The 18,608-nt window shown below is 41.1% G+C and overlaps 1 protein-coding gene across 1 annotated transcript; it reads left to right on the top strand.

The window, feature by feature from the left end:
- Window positions 1–11,325: 11,325 nt before the first annotated feature.
- LOC109205426 lies at window positions 11,326–17,299 on the top strand. Its single transcript, XM_019368138.1, has 4 exons — window positions 11,326–11,645; window positions 15,925–16,159; window positions 16,335–16,407; window positions 17,238–17,299. The coding sequence occupies exons 1-4, from the start codon at window positions 11,326–11,328 to the stop codon at window positions 17,297–17,299; spliced, it is 690 nt and encodes a 229-aa protein (XP_019223683.1).
- Window positions 17,300–18,608: the final 1,309 nt, after the last annotated feature.

Raw genomic sequence — 18,608 nt, 5'->3', positions numbered from 1 at the left:
TAATAGTTTTGGTGGACTGGTGGTGGTGAGTGGTAATATGTAGGTTGTGTGCTATAAGTATGGTAGGTGGTGGCGGGTTGTTGGTATCTGGGGGTTGAAGGCTGATATGTGGGTGGAGGTGTTTGGTATGTGAGAGGAAATTTTGGTCCTTGGGCTACCATCACAGCCCCTACTTCCTTCTTCTTGGATATGCCTCCTAACTGCAAGGCCTTGTTTGTAGCTTGGAGTGCCTCAAAGTTTGTCACCATTCCGCTTTTAATTCCCTCTTCTATTCTTTCTCCTAGTTTGATGATGTCAGAAAATTTATGATTTTCAATAACCATTAACCTCTCATAGTATTGCGGATCATGGGCCCGAACAAAGAATTTGTTCATTTGCTCTTCCTCTAATCCCGGCCTTACTTTCGCATCTTCCGATCTCCACCAAGTAGCATACTCGCGGAAAGTTTCTGTTGGATTTTTCTTGAGATTTTGGATATAGAAGACATCTGGTGCATTCTCTGTGTTGAATTTGAACCGATCCATGAAATCTGATGCATGCTTACCCAGTTAACCCACTTCTTTGGATTTTGGCTGATATACCAAGACAGGGCGTCTCCAGTGAGGCTCCTCATGGACAAATTCATGCGGATTCTTTCATCCTTACCAACTCCTACGAGCTTGTCACAGTATGGATATATCTTTGGGTCACCTGTCCTGTCAAACATTTCGAACTTGGGAGGTTTGTAACCCTCCGGCAGTTCTACATTTGGCTGAATACACAGATCTTCATAGGTCAAGCCCTCAATGCTTTTACCCCCATTAACGCCTTGGACTCAACTTGTGAGCTTCTTAAGCTCCTCCGCCATATTCTTGATGAGCAGGTCCTTCTCGGTAGACTCCGGTATGTATAAGGTTTGTTGAGGAGTGTGGGGTAAGGTTTCCACATATATGGCAGTTGCTTTGATGGACTCCAGGAATTTGGGTATAATGGTGGTCGTTGGTTGAATTTTGAGGATCGGGGATAGGTTGTGATGCGTTCTGAGGAGTGTGATAGGTAGTGGTTTGTGGATACTAGGTTGGCTGATGATGATGTTGTGGAGGAGTCAGTACTGGTAGAGGATTGGGATTTTGAGGCGGTGTGGCATATTGGTGAGGTGCGAGAGGATTTTGTGGATACTAGTTTGATGTATTTTGGGGAGGTGCTGGGTTTTTGGTGTTTTGTTGGTTGACGTTAGGGACGTTCAAGGTAAGGGAAAGGTTTGCCGAGTTCCGGAATTGCTCAAGTTCCCCTTGTTACTCCAATATCTTTTGTTCCAACTGCAAAACCAAGTCATTCTGTGCTGGAGTGCTTCGACTATCCGAAGTTTCGACATTCTCTTCATGCGTAGCATTGTCTTTCCTGATATTGCTTGTATCATCCATTCTGGCTTTTCCTTTGCTTTTAGGATCGTTCGGAGGAGGAGGAGGTGGATGACCTCTTGATTTGGTATGGTATGCTGCTGATGCCAGTATGCACGAACCAACCTTAGGGGATGGGAATAAATAAATAATGAAAAGAAAGACAAAAAGTAAACAAGTAAGTGAGGAGTATTAAAAGGTTGTTTGCGGTATTTAAACACATATTGCAGAATTATAAATTCGCGTCCTAGTTTGGGAACCTCATTGTGCCCGAGGTAGGCCTAAGCGACATATAGATTTAGAGAAAATTGATGCCAATAACTGCGTCATTTCATTAATGTGATAAATAAACTGAATCCCTACTAAAACGACAATAATAAAGAGTCACTAATGGCATGTGCCTTATTACAACCGAAGCCTAAAATGAGTCTAGAAAGCAAGTAAAACATAATTCCTAATCTATTTGGTCCTAGAGAGACCTTCTCCATGCTTGGCCTTCTTTGCTCCATCGATCAAGTTCCCCAGGTCGCGCATGTCCAGCAGCAGATACGCCCTTGCTAGGAGACCTACTCATTTCCATCCATGTTTTGACAAGCCTGTAACCCTGTTTCTCATCTTCCTTTCCAGCTCCATCAACCCCTGCTCTAAATACTCCAATCTCTCTATTGATTTAGTAGCGATTCCTCTCCATTCATTGATTGTTTCCATGTCTGCTTTGTGTTGTTCCAAATGTCTGGCTTCAGAATCAAAAATCCTTTTGCGTAATCTCTTATATTTGACTTGGGCCTCGGTAGCGTCGTCTATGACCCTATTTCCCAAATCAATCCTTGGCTTGACTTCTCCTGCTATGTTATCGACCAACCATGATGGGTAGAAACACACATGGCCAGCATGGTATCGATCTGGCTCGATGGTATCCTTTTCCACCATGAATTTTAGATGCCACATGTGTTGTGCCTCGTACTTGAATGGAATAGCATCACCTTGGAAATCTGCTTTGTAGTGAACCATCTCGGAGACTCAGGGTACGACTTGTTTCCTCCCAGCTTGCCTCATGACTCTAATAGAGGCATAAGGATAAATACCCTTTAGTCCGATTAGCACTAGGTGAGGAACATCTCTTGACCTGATGATGACCTTGCTAGTAGGGTACCATTCAAACATCCAATGGACCTTGTCGTCGATCAAATTGCTAAAGAAGTGTACCCATCCCACAGCGTTTCCTGGTTGTGCAAACCTATCCGGGATAAAAGTCATTCTTTTCGGGTGGTGAAAAGCTATGTGGTCATTCCACGGTCGTCGCAGAAATTCATGCCGGTATTGTCCTCTTTGAAGATATTCCAACAGCCATATTTGTAGTACCAAATTACAACCCTCAAAATGCCTACACCCTTTCTTGCAGCGGTCCAAATCTCGGTATGTCTCTGCTACGATCATCGGGACAATAGTGTAGGTCTGTCCCTCAATTCCTTCCATTAGGGTCTTGGTAACCATAGCTAAACGGGTGTGAATCCTTTCTCCTTGCATCGGGAATACCAGCATCCCCAGAATACAGATAATGAACACAAATACCCGATGGTGGTTCTAACCCAACGAAGTAATGGCAAACTCATCACGGTAAAGGCGGTAGGATTTGCTATGCCCATAACGTTCGTAAAGGAAGTCGAAAGGTATGTAGGAATTCTTCAGGTAGACTAACTCATCAATCTTTCTAAACCCAACGTTTTCAGAAACCCTCGAGAAGTGCGATTCTCAGGTGCCAATAGTCTAGGGCTATCCCAAGGAAGTCCAGCAAAGCCCCCTATTTCCTCTAAAAGGGGAGTCATTTCAATATCACCAAAACGGATAACAACCCTCTTTTCATCCCAGAACATAGTAGCGCCCTCGATCAGTACATTGTTCGGTTGAATGTCTAGCAAAGAAGGTAAATTCCCAAGAACTCTTTTCACATGGTTTTTGTCACTTGGTGCGAGATTTTCCCACCAATCCAGTAGCAAAGGTGGGATATTCCCAATCATGACGAACTTGGGGATTTCGTGCCTCATTTCTGTAAAATAGATAAAGTTAGCGCTTGCCCTCCAGATTCAGCTATTTACACGTTAATGATCAATATATTAGCATGTTTTCTCCAAATAATGCACAGATCGTGATTGAGTCCATTGGGATTATGGAAATCCCGGAGGACTATGGACAAGGTTTGTCTTAGTGGTTATTGTGCGGGCAACGTTCTAACTCATACTAGGTTTAGGCATGATGCATGCACAGTTGATTTTTGAATGGGGTTTCTAGACGAGTCTAGACTGGTACCCTCAAGCGGCAACTTGAGAGGGAAAGGCACGGAACCATCGATAGCACCACTGATCGACTAGTTTTACCGAAAATAAACCTTTCCAAATATAAAGGGTGATTTTAAGAAGAGCGCGGACACTCATCAAGTGCCGCTATGGTATTAATACGCACGATTGGAATACGACGTGGAGCATGCAAAGATAAAATAACATGTTGTCAAATATTTTTGCATGTTGAAAGCAGTAAATGCAGTATTGAATAAATGTAAAGACATAAAGGAAAGGAAAACAGGGAAGAAGTTAGTTCCATAATGAAAGAATTGTAACAAAGCAAATAAAGGGGTAAGGATTGGGGAGAGACATGATATAGAAAAATTTAAAGTTTGGAGCAAGTGAACATGATTAGGAAATAAGGGGAAGCATACGTTGTAATCAAATTAAATGAAGAGTTACATATGAGTTCATGTAAAGGGAAATAGGGAAGAGGATGTGCATGTAGCAATAAAATGGGAGCGAGAGATTCAAGTAACTGCAAAATAACGAAAGCACGCTTATCGAGAGAGACTACTTCATGTAGATCAAGTTCGTAATGGTAAGAGCCTAAAAGAAATCCCCAGGAGAGTCGCCATGCAGTCGTGCCCCTTTTTCTCGTAAAATCGGGTTTCGACACGTGACAACCTCTTTTAAGGAAGGTGTTTAAAAGAGAGAGTGGCCACCTACGGATTAAGGTGCGTTAGGGCACCTATTTGCAGATAACTATGTCTAACCAGTTTGCATCACCAAAGATCAGGTAAGGGCTCGAAATTACCTCGAAGAGATGGTGTTAGGCACTCTTCGAGGTCCACAACTGTGGGTCCCGGCCGAACTCAATGATATGAATTAGTCTAGGTGATCAAAGACAAGAAAATAAAGGGATTTGGGGAAGTCCATTATTATACACAAATAATTAATTGAAAGATAAGGTGGGGGGCGGGGGTCCTAAGTTTTCTAGCCTAAAGGATCGCCCCGTGCAACATAAATAATACTTCGTAACTCCCTCGAGACGGGGTGTTACTTATATTATTCAGCGGGCACATACTATCATCTCCTACTACCAATTTACTATCTTTAAGTTGTTTACTTAAAGTGCACTAGTCAGTTCTACGTCGTGCCCTACGCGTGCACTACCCATCCCTTGGTCCAGGAGGCATTTGGACCTCTATCTCAGGGTGGTTCTAGACTTTAACTTAGGCTGCTCAAAATGTCAAAACTAGGCGACATACAAAACACATTGGACTTTCACTTGTAAGCAAGTAGGGCTTAAGTTAGCCTCCGCATTCACTGGAAAGCAACATGTTTTGAGAAAAGATAGATTACCTATAGGCATGATTTCTAACACATGAAAGCTGAAACAGGTTTGAACAAGATAGCACATTTTAGCTAAGTAATGAGCCTATAGACGGGATTTCTACCCATTTTTAGTGCAAGTATAGGATAAAAGCCCTTTCCCCAATTTCACTAGTATCCCAAATTGTTATTAAATAATATTACAGACCCAGAATGAATAGAATAAATTATGAAATAAGTAACTATAGGGAGCCTACAACAGGCCCAAAATACACCCGGACACGCCAGGCCTTTATTCTCATAATTCACCACAACACCAATGTTACATACTCATAGACATAAAGCATCCAGGAACTGAATCATTCTCCCAGTAGCCTTAAAACAGAATTGAACATATAGAACCAAGACCCCAGTGTGTCAAAGTTCCCAAGGGCTTCAAGAACCCAGGGCAGTGCTCGCACTAGGGAGGTTAACGGAGATGATTCGGAGGAGGATCTATGGACCAAATTCTAGCGTGTAAGAGTTCACAAGGGCCTCAAATGGACCCCGAGTATTGCTCACACTAGAGAGGTCAAAGGACAGAACCTAATTGGCCTTGGCTTTAAGCCGGCTAAAAATAGAAGGAAAAGAACTCAAGCAACAGGTGAAAGAGAAATGGCTGAGGTTGAGGGACATGAATTAAAGGATTTAAACAGACGCAAACAGATTGAACAAATCAGGCAGACAGTTGATTAAATCACAGAGCTAAAGAACAAGCTTAATGCAAAAGAGGGCATTACATTAGCAAAGAGGTGAACTTACAGTCATAAGTTAAAACACATATACTTAGTAAAATAATGCAGGTATGATGATCTAAACAGAGGTGATCTAATTATATCAAAGGTTTATTTCAAAGTAGCGATTCAAGCATGATGAGACTGTCATTACAAACAGATATCAGAGGGGTGTGTGGATTGAGTGATCATGTTGACATAATAGTAAAGAAACAAATTATAACTAGTAACAAAAGTTACGGATGTGAGGCATTCAACTGCAGGGATTCAGGGTAAGGGGATAGACATGTTCATAGGCATTCGAAGGTTGACACACTAATTGGATAGACCTTAAAAGAGTTCAAATAACTTTAAAATAGGCAACATTAAGAGCAAACAAGTGATAAAGAGACTAGGACATACACAACTGACCAAGATAATGCCTAAACATCAACCGGATGCATATTGGATCATGGATTTGGCTATAATAACATGTACAAATCTGGGATATGTAAGAATGCAAGTCCAGAAGTTAAAGTGACTCATCAGTTAAACGAGAAATGCAAGAAAAGAACAAAGCACACAATGTTTTAGATCGTCAATTAGAAGTAAAAACCCAAAACTTAACGGCCTTGGCTTCCAGCCGGCCAAGACCAGAGTGCAGAATGAAATAGCGGAGTAAAGTTTTAGATCTAGTGAGGTTAATAATGATTTTCAAGTCTGTCCTAAAGGGTAATGGGGGAGTGGTTTATATAGTGTCAAAATCGAGCAAGTAAACATGGCAAACAGATCGTTCAAACACAAATAAGGGAAAAAATTATTCTGGAATCAATTAAAATTGATTTTAGGACACAAATCAAAGGGGTTCAGTATATCAACAGAGAAAACACCAAATAATACCAAAATCGTTTTTACGGAAAAGGATAAAGCAGAAAAAGGAAAACCTAAAGAAAAGAGTAGTCAAACACAAAAAAGGAAAAGTATCAGTTGAGAATCAGTAAGGAACAAAGGGAGGTTCAAACCCTAGTTGACATGAGTCGAAGATTAGCCAATAATCTCTGCTAATCGGGGCCATATAGCCATCGTGAAGTATATGGACGAGATTCATGTCCACATTCAAGTGGTCAAAAGGGGAGTGGCCGAAATCTGGGATAGGGTACTTGCCATGTTTAGGCAAGTACTAGGAGATAGTATAGATTCATAGGAGAAACATACAAAAGGTAAGAAAATCGTGGAAAAATCCATGGTTGAGACGGATTTGGAGAGTTTTTGAGAGGCGTCTAGGGTTTTCTGTGAGAGATGAGAGACGAGAGGGTTTCAGGGCGGCGGGGTGGTGAAGAATGATTTAGGGTTAGGTTTAAAGGGGCCGGTGTAACATGGACTGTTGATCCTAGAGATCAAAGGTCCTGATTTAAGGGGTCCTGGGTCGGGTATTAAAATGGGTATGTGGACTGGGCTAGTGGGTTTTGGGCCAAGGGTATTGGGCTGGTGAAAGGGTAGCTTTAGGTCCGAATTTAGGTAGGAATTTAGGTTAAATTTTAAATACCCAATATTTAATAAATAAATAATTTATAAAAACAACTAATAAATAATAAAAATATCATTTTGAGCACTAAAATGATTTTAAATAATTACTTAATCTTATAAAAATATAAAGTTATTTTCTGCATAAATACTGTAATTATACATGCATATGGGCTATTATTGCAAAAATATGCAATTAGCCTTAAAAATGCAATGAAAATATTTAAAACCTCATGTTGGTATAAATGATAAGTTAAGATGAGTAAATTATCATAAAGTAATTTGTAGGAAAATTATTGGATGTTTATATAATAAAATGCAGAAATAAATTGACTTAAAGCCTTTAAAAATTATGAAAAATTATAAAAATGCTTGTGTGTGCTCATAAAAATTGAAAGTATATATATACATTAAAAAATGAGGGAAAAATTGGGTATCAACACTATTTTTTTCCTAGTCTTGGTTATCTGTCCTTTTGGCTTTAGTGCATCTAGGTAGGTCATACTGTACTATAACACTTACTTCACCTTATTATTATCGAGGTGTGCCACACAACTCTAGGTTACTCTCTCAATTCTTATCCCATAACCTGCTGGCGCAACCTTGCCACATTACGAACACATAATCGACGTGAGGTCATATCTGAGGGCTCCATCTCATGTAATCTCAAATGGTGTCTTCTCCTTTTGAGGGGTTGTATCTTTGTAATGAGCTAGCATAGGATCTTCATACTGGCATTCCTTTACTTCAGTTATTAAAGAGGATGTTACCATGTCCTGAATAGTAACTCCGATACCACCTGAATCTAGCAATTGAATTCCAAGATTAGCTAGCTGATGAATCACACAAGCTATCTCACTCTTCTCTGGTTGTAAATATGATAGGCTACCCATGGATCTACGGCTGAGGGCATCAACTACTACATTCGCCTTCCCTGGATGATATAAAATATCAACATCATAGTCTTTCACTAGCTCCAGCCATCGCCTCTGACATAATACATTGTCACTAGGGCTTACGTCTCATCGAGAAACATCTGAAGTGATTTTCCTGATCCACCTAGGGACGATACTATACTGCAATAATTGTATTTCATAGCATCCCGACGTGATTCATCATATGGGTTGTAATCCCGTGCAATTAATGACATCCTTTTTCTCAAAATCGTTACTCAATCGATGGCCCAAATGTCATCAACTTATCTATCACAATTACACCCTTATTCTACTACTAGGGCTGCAATCCATCTCTTCTAAATGCTACTAGGTTTAGACTCCTTTGCATTCATTAAGGCTATACTGAGTTTTCTATAACTTATGAAAACCATCAGCTCTATTGTTTTGATGGGCTTAATCTTGAGGCCATACCTGTCCTCGTCGCCTTTTCCTACCTTTACTCTTATCTACCTAACACCTTATTGCTCTATCATACTTTAGATTGCGACCTACACATATCTTTTTATACTACTGACAATCTTCCTTTAAATTTCTAGCACCATATATTTCCTTTCGTGCCTTCTCAGTTGTCTTTAAATGTAAGCAATGACTTTTCCTGGTCGTTCTTCCACTTGTTGCATGAATACTTGGCTCTTCTTAGTGTCCATATATGTTGGAATTCTATGCAACCCATATGATCTTGAATATCACCTTTTGATTTTTTTCCTCTTCCCGTTCATTAGCCACGATAGGTGCCACTTTCTTGCTGAGTGCATACAATGTTGTAGTGGGACTGTTGTTACAAGACCATTTCTTCTTTATGTCACTATGCTTAGGTTGAGCCTTCTTCCTTATTTCCTCAGCTAGTCTTTCTTTGTAGTACTTAAGGAGACCTTTTGGCTCTTGTAAAGTTGCAAGCTTGTTATATTGTATACCCGAAGGAATTTTCGATGTTCTGACTCACCTACACATATCCTTATTTACATACCTCCATGCCCTTGTGCTCGTAGGGTTACTTCTGAACTCAAATTTTGATTGTCTCCTTGGTGGCACTCTCTCTTATTTTCGTAACACTTACACGGTACCTTTAATTACTCCATCTCCTATATGAATATTTCTCAAGGGATATGATGTCATATCTACGAGATTGAATTCACTATGTTAGGGTTCACTACGTCTATCTTGCATGATCTATTTATTTATCCCTGGCCTCTTGTCTAGCCAAAACTAGGCTCTTCCTGAATAAACTACAGACTACACGTTGGTCCATTCTCATATCTATATTCTGCGTAACCCCTCTTGGTGTCCTTTGTCTTAACTTACCTCTCGTATGGGCTCCTTATGTATCAAGTGTTCATTCTCACTTATTTATCAATATCATCGGGTGCGGAACCCTAACTGCTTTTCCCCGACGTCATGCTTGCATAATGTTCTGTAGGATCTGAATAAATGCAATCTCACTCCTTTAACCTTTTTAGCACATTCTTCCTTTACTATTCCATAGTTTCAGCTCACCATGGTAGATGTTTTATCAGTCAACCAGTTCAGTCTGCACTTCAGGTTGCTCGCAGTGCTCTAGATATTCAGGGACCTTAGAGTACCCTATTTGGACAACCATCTTCCAGTGCACCTCTTGCATGGGGTTCCTATATCGGTTATTCTAGTCGTCCGGGCTAAACTCAATACCAACATCCATGCCCGCAGAGAGGTGTTTTTGAGTGTGGTGATACTAGCCACATGGTGAGAGATTGACCCGGACTTTGGAGGGTTGGATCTTCACAGGGTACCCAGGCTATGGTTGCTGCTCTAGTTGCTACTCCACCTACACAGCCATCTAGGGGTAGAGGAAAGGTGGGTAGAGGGCATCCTAGAGGGGGAGGCCAGGCTCGTTGTTAAACCTGGTAGGAATGAGTTTATTGCATCAGATGCTTTCATCACAGGTATTGTTCCAGTATGTCATATAGATGCATTAGTTTTATTTGATCCGGGTTCCACTTATTCGTATGTGTAATCCTATTTTGCTTCATATTTGGATATGTCTCTTGATTATTTAACTACTCCTATTTATGTGTCTACGCTTGTGGGGGAATCTCTTGTGGTAGACCGTGTCGTGTTTGGTCACTATTGGGGGTTATAAGATTGGGGTTAACCTTCTGTTTCTCAATATGGTGTACTTTCATGTGATTTTAGGCATGGATTGGTTGTCACCCTACCACACTATTCTTGACTATCACACTACGACCGTGACGTTGGCTATGTCGGGGTTGTCGAGGTTGGAGTGGAGAGTTATACTAGGTCATGTTCCTAATAGGGTGGTGTCCTTTCTGAAGGCACAACAGATGGTTGAGAAGGAGTGCTTGACATATTTAGCCTTTGTGAGGGGTGTTACTACTGATATTCCTATTGTTGAGTCAATTCTGGTAGTGATAGAGTTTCTAGATGTGTTTCCAGCAAACTTACTGGGCATAACGCCGATAGAGATATTGATTTTGGTATTGACATGGTGGTGAGAACTCAGCTCATCTCTATTCCACTATATCGCATGGCACTAGTGGGTTGAAGGAATTAAAGGAACAACGTCAGGAGTTTCTTGATAAGAGTTTCATTAGATGGAGTGTCTCGTCGTGGGGTGCTCCTGTTCTATTTATGAAGAAAAAAGATGGCTCAATGGGGATGTGTATTGACTATAGGCAGCTGAACAAGGTTACAGTTGAGAACAAGTACCCACTACCTCGTATTGATGATTTTCGATTAGATTCAGGGTAATAGGGTATTCTCAAAGATTGACTTGAGGTCGGGGTACCATCAGTTGATGATCCGGGCTTCAGATATTTCGAAGACGTCTTTTAGGACTTGTTATGGCCACTATGAGTTTTTGGTGATGCCTTTTGGTCTGACCAATGCCCCAACATCCTTTATGCACTTGATGAACATCGTGTTCCATCCATATCTTAGTTCCTTCATCATCGTGTTCATTGATGATATATTGGTTTATTCTCGCATTCGGAGCGATCATGAGCAACACTTGAGGATCGTGCTCTAGACGTTGGGGGAGAAGAAGCTATATGCTAAATTCCCCAAGTGTGAGTTTTGGCTTGATTTGGTGGCGTTCTTGCGCCATATGGTGCCCAATGAGGGGATTAAGGTGGATCCAAAAAAGATTGAAGCAGTTCAGTGTTGGCCCAAACCTTCTACCTCTACTAAGATCCGGAGTTTCCTTGGGCTGGCAGGATATTATCGCCATTTCGTGGAGGGTTTTTCATCCATCGCAATTCCTTTGACTAGATTTACTCAGAAGGGTGCTTTATTTGGGTGGTCCGACGAGTGTGAGGAGAGCTTTCGGAAGCTCAAGATCGCGTTGACTACAACTCCAGTTCTGGTTTTGCCTTTAGCATCTGGTACTTATACAGTTTGTTATGATATTTCACGGATTGGCATTGGGTGTGTGTTGATGTAGGAGGATAGAGTGATTGCTTATGCTTCCCGTCAATTGAAGCCCCATGAGAAAAACTACCAGTGCACAATTTGGAGTTGGAAGCCATTGTTCACGCGCTTATAATTTGGAGGCACTATCTCTACAGCGTGTCATGTGAGGTGTTCACGGATCATAGGAGTCTACAACACTTATCCAAGAAAAAGGATATGAACTTGAGGCAACAGAGGTGGTTAGAGTTACTAAAGGACTATGATATCACCATTCTATATCATCCCGGGAAGGCCAATGTGGTGGCCGATGATTTGAGTAGGAAGGCTGAGAGTATGAGTAGTCTTGCTTTTTATTCTAGCTGGGGAGAGGTCGTAAGCTTTGGATGTTCAGGCTTTGGCCAACAGGTTTCCGAGGTTAGATGTTTTGGAGCCGGGTTCTTGCTTACGTGGTTTCATAGTCTTCTTTGTTTGAGCACATCAAGGTGCGTCAATATGATGACCCCCACTTGCTTGTCCTGAAGGACACGGTGCAACATGGTGATGCTAAGGAGGTGACTATTGGTGAAGATAGGGTGTTGAGGCTTTAGGGCCGGATTTTTGTGCCAAATGTTGATGGGTACGGGAGCTGATTCTTGAGGAGGCCCATAGTTCGTGGTATTCCATTCATCTAGGCATCATGAAGATGTACCATGATTTGAAGCAACACTACTAGTGGAGAAGAATGAAAAAGATATTGTGGAGTATGTGGCTTAGTGTTTAAACTATCAGCAGGAGAAGGACAAGCACCAGAGACTGGGTGGTTTTCTTTAGAGGCTTGATATTGCGGAGTGGAAATGGGAGCATATCACTATGGATTTCGTAGTTGGACTTCCACGGACCTTGAGGATATTTGAAGTTGTGTGGGTCATTGTGGACAAACTGACCAAGTCTGCACACTTAATTTCTGTGGTCTGGCTTAGATTTACATTCGGGAGATCGTTCGTCTTCATGGTGTGCTGGTGTATATTATCTCCGATCGAGGCACGCAAGTCACATCATATTTTTAGAGAGTCGTGCAATGTGAGTTGGGCACACAAGTCGAACTGAGTACGACATTTTATCCATAGATGGACAGACAGTCCGAGTGTCCTATTCAGATCTTGGCGGACATGTTACGTTCCGGTATTATTGATCTCGGGGGCTCATGGGATCAGTTTCTACCGCTAGCAGAGTTTGCCTACAACAACATGTCACGCCCCAAAACCGATGAGCGCGACCGGCGCTCAACCGAGTAAACCCGACTGAGCAAGCCTGTTAGATTTCATTCTACCCAAACTCGTCTTTGAATAAAGAGGAAATGTACACCATTAATCAAATTCTAAAAATATATCATTAACTACTTCCATTTCATCTCCATTTGCAACTTCGTTCATAACTTTCAAGGTATTACAAGTTTAATACATCTTTGCCAAATATCAACATTTCTATTTTAATTCCAATACCCGACACCACCCACAACCTGTCGACGGAGCCTCTAAATACAACTGAAGAGAAATATAAAAATACCGGCAACTAGGCTCCGGCTATACCTCGATACGCAAGTACGCGATGAAGAGATGAATCAGGAGACCGAAATGAAGTGGGGCTCACCAGGTCAGCTGAAAAGAGGATGCGCCACTAGATGCGACCAACACTCTCTGCTATGGAACCACCTACATCCATTTAAAGATGTAGCGCCCCCGACAAAAGTGACGTTAGTACCATGGAATAGTACTAGTATGTATAACTAAACACCATCTCATTAGAAAGAACTTTCATACAAGAACAAAGAAATCATAAACACAATCTCAATAGAAAGAACTATCATACAAGAATAAAGAAATCATAAACACCATCTCAATAGAAAGAACTATCATACAAGAATCAAAAGTTTTAAACAATCACCACATCATCAAATCAAAGAATCATATAACTTTCACATAATCCCCGTAGCTCTAGGTTGCGGCATTTAATACTTTTCATCATCATTCACAATACCACCGCTTTATTGCGTGGAGTCCGATCACGACCCGATCGGCTAGGTTGCCTCATTTGAGACATGTACCTCAATCACAATCTCATTCTCATTTTCCGAAATTCAATATCAGCACAATACCACCATGTGTGCAGCATGGTGTCCGATCACGGCCCGATCGGCTAGGCTGTCTTACCAAGACGTTATTCCTTTTTCATTAATCATCTCATTTCAATCTTAATTTCACATATATCAATTCTTAGGCACTTGGGGCCACAATTATCACATCATACTTGGCACTAGGCCACATTTCATAACTCAAGCTCTTCTTCCCCCATTTCACATCATTTACACATATTTCACATCAATATTAATTTCAACAATAAGCCATTCAATTCAAGACGTCAAGTACACATGAGGGGAAACATGAATCATGGGCATATAGAGTATTTCAGAAATCATACACCTCAAATTCATTAGCAATGGAACTTTAAACACAAAGGGTTCTCCCCAAAGGAGGGGACACACCAAACCATAATAGAAACACACATCAAAGTCATAAACAAGCAATTACACCAATTATTCTTGAATTACTCCTTTCCAATCATGACAGTTTACAATTTCAACATTGGAGTATGCAATAACTCGAGTCACATTGGAGGTACTTATAAGGCAAATCATTATCTCGAACAGCCACTTATGGCCATAAATTGAGTACAAAGCCTTTAGGCCACTTTATTTTTGATGTCATTTACGGAAAGTAAAGTCAAGGCTCATTTCATAATCTATTCACATTTTCTCATGTCATAGACATCACCAGGCACAATTATAACTCAAGTTCTCGGCACGTTAGCCACACTCATTCTCCCAAATTCATTTCAAACATCTTTATAGATTACCAACAACTAGACGCAATCAATCAAATACATTTGGTACACATAAGAGCAATTAGGAGTATCAACCATATTGAGTTTTCTCACACAATTTGGCATAACAATCTCAGTTTAAACTTGACTTGAAGTCTAGGCATTTCAACACATGGTTCACATTCTTCTCACATCCTTAAATTACCAAGGATAGCATATTGAACATATTGAGATACACCTTTCACGTATATATTTGCAACACCAATTCATATGAAATAACAATCAATACATCAATCAAATTTCGGTCTTAACAACATTTGCATGGACACAAAAGGAGCTCAATTTCTAAGAAGAGGGGGTTTTAGCCATACATACCTCAATAGAGCTTTCCTTAAATTCTTACAAAATTCCGGAACTCTTAGCAACTTCGATCTATTTTATGAAAATTACAAGTTGAACCAAAAATCAGAGAGATGATTAAGATTCAAGCTCATTTGAGTATATTATCAAGCACTAAGTGTGCATTGTGATTTTTGGACCCTTTTGTGAGAGATTTTTATCATCCTACACACCATTGTTATATTTTTAGCTCACAATCCCCCCATACCCTATTATCATTCATGCATGCAAGATAATCAACCCTTATACTCATGAACCTACTTGTTAATCACTTATTCTAATAGGAATTTTGAAATTTAGGTTAGGGCACAAGTTCTTACCTCTTAGGATGAAGGCCTAGCAAATTTTACTTGAAAATCTTTAACGATTTGGGCAAGGATTGTAGTGACTTGGTGAGAATTTGTTTCTCCCTATAGAACTCCTTCTCTCACTCTAAATGCAGTAAAATAGCATAAAAGGGGTCTAATGGGGTGTTTTTAATGGGATGGGGTCGGGTTTTAAAAGTTAGAAAATAGGAGACCCGACCCAATCTACGGTCGCATACTGATATGCGGCCCGCATAATGGCCCTCAAAAGTTGAACATTCTGCCCGGGTATGCGATAAGAATGCAGTCCGCATACCTGTTCTGCTGTCGCATAATGCACCGCAAAACTGCCCCTCGCAAAATTCCAAAGAGGTTGTGCGATGACTATGCATCCCGCATATTGATTATGCGATCGCATAATTGGCCGCATAGTTGACCTCAAAACTAACCAACATCCTGCCTCACTCTGCGGCAACTATGCGGTCCACATAGCTATTATGCGACCGCATAATGGACCGCAGAAATGCGCTTTTCTAAAGAAAACATTTTTCCTTATAAATTTCTAACACATATTCCTAACTTGGCACTACGAGATTTTGGGTTTTTGAGTAAAAATTTCACGGGGACTTACACAACAGCTATCAGTCGAGCATCCAGATGGCTTTGTATGAGGCCCTATATGGAAGACAATGTCATTCTCCGGTTGGTTGGTTTGAGCCTGATGAGGCTAGGTTGTTGGGCACTGAATTGGTTCGAGATGCTTTGGAGAAGGTGAAGTTGATTCAGGATCGGCTTCATACAGCACAGTCCAGGCGAAAGTGTTATGCTGACTGGAGGGCTCGTAATGTGGTATTCATGGTGGGTAAGAGGGTCCTACTTTCATCCATGAAAGGTGTGATGAGGTTCGGGAAGAAGGGCAAGTTGAGCCCACAATATATTGATCCTTTTGTGATTCTTGAGAGAGTGGTGAGGTGGACTACATACTTGCATTTCCACCCAGCTTATTGGAAGTTCACTCGGTATTATATGTTTCCATGCTCTTGAAGTATTAGAGTGATCCGTCACATTTGTTAGATTTCAACTTACTGCAATTGGACAAGGATTTGACCTATGTTGAGGAGCTGGTGGATATTTTGGACAGGTAGGTCCAGAAGTTGAGGTTAAAGAAAATTGCATCAGTGAATGTTCAGTGGAGGGGTCAACCGGTCGAGGAGGTGAGTTAGGAGACCGAACACGATATGCGGAGCTGTTATCCTCATTTTTTTGGCACCTCAGGTATGTCTCTATACTTGTTCGAGGACCAACGTCGTTGAAGAGGGAAAAATGTAACAACCCGACCTTTCGTTTTGTGTATTTGAGCCCCCTTTCCCCTTTTAAAGCTTCCCGTAGGTGTATTTATGGTTTTATGACTTGTACGGATGGTTGGTTTCGTTTCGGGGAGGTCTTGGATTGATTTGGATCGATTGGCTCTTAGTTTGGAAGCTTAAGTTGGAAATATGGACTGTGGTTTGACTTCTGTAAAAACAATCCCGGAACGATGTTTTGATGGTTCCAATAGGTTCGTATGGTGATTTTGGACTTAGGAGTATGCTCGAAATTGAATTCAGAGGTTCCTAGATTGAATTGGCTATTTGGCGAAGGTTGGTAATTTGAAGGTTTAGAAATTTCCTAAGTTTGACTTCATGGCTATCAGATTCAGATTTTGGTTTTGAGACTTAGAATATGCCCCTTTTAAAAATAGGAACTTATCTGCAAAATTTGGTGTTATTTCGAGTTGGTTTGGTAGGAATCGGACGCCTGGTAGTGATTTTAGTGATCCTTGAGTTTCATTGTGAATTCTGTGTGTTTTGGTGTTCGATTCCTAGTTTTGGGTGTTATCTTAGTGTTTTGAGTTCACGAGCGAGTTCGCATGATGATTTTAGACTTGTGTGGATGTTTAGTGTGGAGGCCTGGGAGTTTGGGTGAGTTTCGGGATTTTTCAGATAGGTTTGGACTTGGTTCAAGTTTGCTGGTGTGCTGGTGGTGTGGTTATCACAATTTCTAGCGCCAGTTCGCAAGTATGAAGAAGACAGAAGGGTGTCAGGTGTCGCAAATGCGATGCCATGATCGCAATTGGGAAGGTCGGTCATTTCCTTTGCTGGTCACTTTTGCGATATTTTGGTCGCTTTTGCGACCCGGGCAGACTTCGGAAATGTGATGTCTGAGTCGCATTTGTGACATTTCCTGGGCTTGTCAGGCACCGCAATTGCGATCCTTTTGTCGCATTTGCGAACCTAGGGTCGCGTTTAAGAATTCTGCAGCTGAACAAAATAGTGGGATTTCGGGACAGTCTAATTTTATCACATTTGGAGCCCTAGACTCAGTGGGAGACGATTTTAGAAGGAGCTTTTCATACAAAACTATAGGGTAAGTGATTTTGACTCAATTTTGATTATATAACATGATTATTTATGAATTTTAACATCTAGACAGTCACGACCCAAATCGATGGGCCGCGACGGGCACCCGGCGCCATACTCGGCTCGAGCGTGCAACTCTGTAACTGTGAAATATGGAGGGATAACCCTCAACTTAGGCCGATGAAGCCATATTCTGAACCGTCTGAAAATAACGTCTCTCTAATCTGTGGGGTGAACATACCCAAAAGCTGATATATATAACTGTGCAGGCCGACGAAGCCTCCATGAACATCTACTAATATACAAAATATACAAGACTCATCTACATGGCCTCGACCTATCCATCAAACCTGTATATATAAAATGGACTCCAAGGTCTAGACATGGTAACTCCGAGGAAGTGGAGCTTACCAATCAAGCTGATGTTCGACTCTATCTGCTGGGGGGGTTTGTCCAACTGTGAATCAGGACCTGCAGGTATGAAATGTAGCATCCCCAGCAAAAGGGACCTCAGTACGAAATAATGTACTGAGTATGTAAGGCAACAGAATAACTGAAAACTGAAACTGAATTGATAATATAATAACTTAAAGTAACTGGGAGTCAAAGATAATCTGAAGATATGCTTACCTGCTGATACTGACTCTCTCAATATAGTATGTAAAATAGCTGTCGGGCCCTATAAGGCTCGTTATGTGTAACTGCTCTACCATAGTAGGCTCGCTCATAGGCACTCGGGCATACTAGGCTCTGTATCTCAGCCATTCTGGGCTTGCTCATAGGCGCTCGGCCATAGTAGGCTCGGTATATAACTTATCATCATCAGAGGTTGTCCAATAGGGGCCTGCCCACTGATTATAGCTTGATGGTGGTGAATATACTGTAATACTGTATATATAGAGACCCTCTGCTCTCTTAACTAGAAGAAGACAATACTTAATTGAATATAAAGTCTCGATAAGGGAGAATACTGTAACTTATGAGACTAGGATAATGTATATAAACTCGGGAGCATG

This window comes from Nicotiana attenuata, unplaced genomic scaffold (genome assembly GCF_001879085.1).
Source record: "Nicotiana attenuata strain UT unplaced genomic scaffold, NIATTr2, whole genome shotgun sequence".
In the NCBI taxonomy this organism is placed as follows: Eukaryota; Viridiplantae; Streptophyta; class Magnoliopsida; order Solanales; family Solanaceae; genus Nicotiana; species Nicotiana attenuata.
The sequence above is the reverse complement of the archived record's forward strand: the minus strand, read 5'-3'. Positions and strand labels throughout refer to the sequence as shown.

What these genes read in the sequence shown, in the direction of transcription:
- LOC109205426 (XM_019368138.1), top strand. Translation starts at nt 11,326, where the DNA reads ATGGTGCCCAATGAGGGGATTAAGGTGGATCCAAAAAAGATTGAAGCA. An exon ending in ATTTCACGGATTGGCATTGG is followed by an intron (nt 11,646 to 15,924) that starts GTGTGTGTTGAT and finishes TGATGAGGCTAG; the next exon opens with GTTGTTGGGCACTGAATTGG. An exon ending in GGGGTCAACCGGTCGAGGAG is followed by an intron (nt 16,408 to 17,237) that starts GTGAGTTAGGAG and finishes CACAATTTCTAG; the next exon opens with CGCCAGTTCGCAAGTATGAA.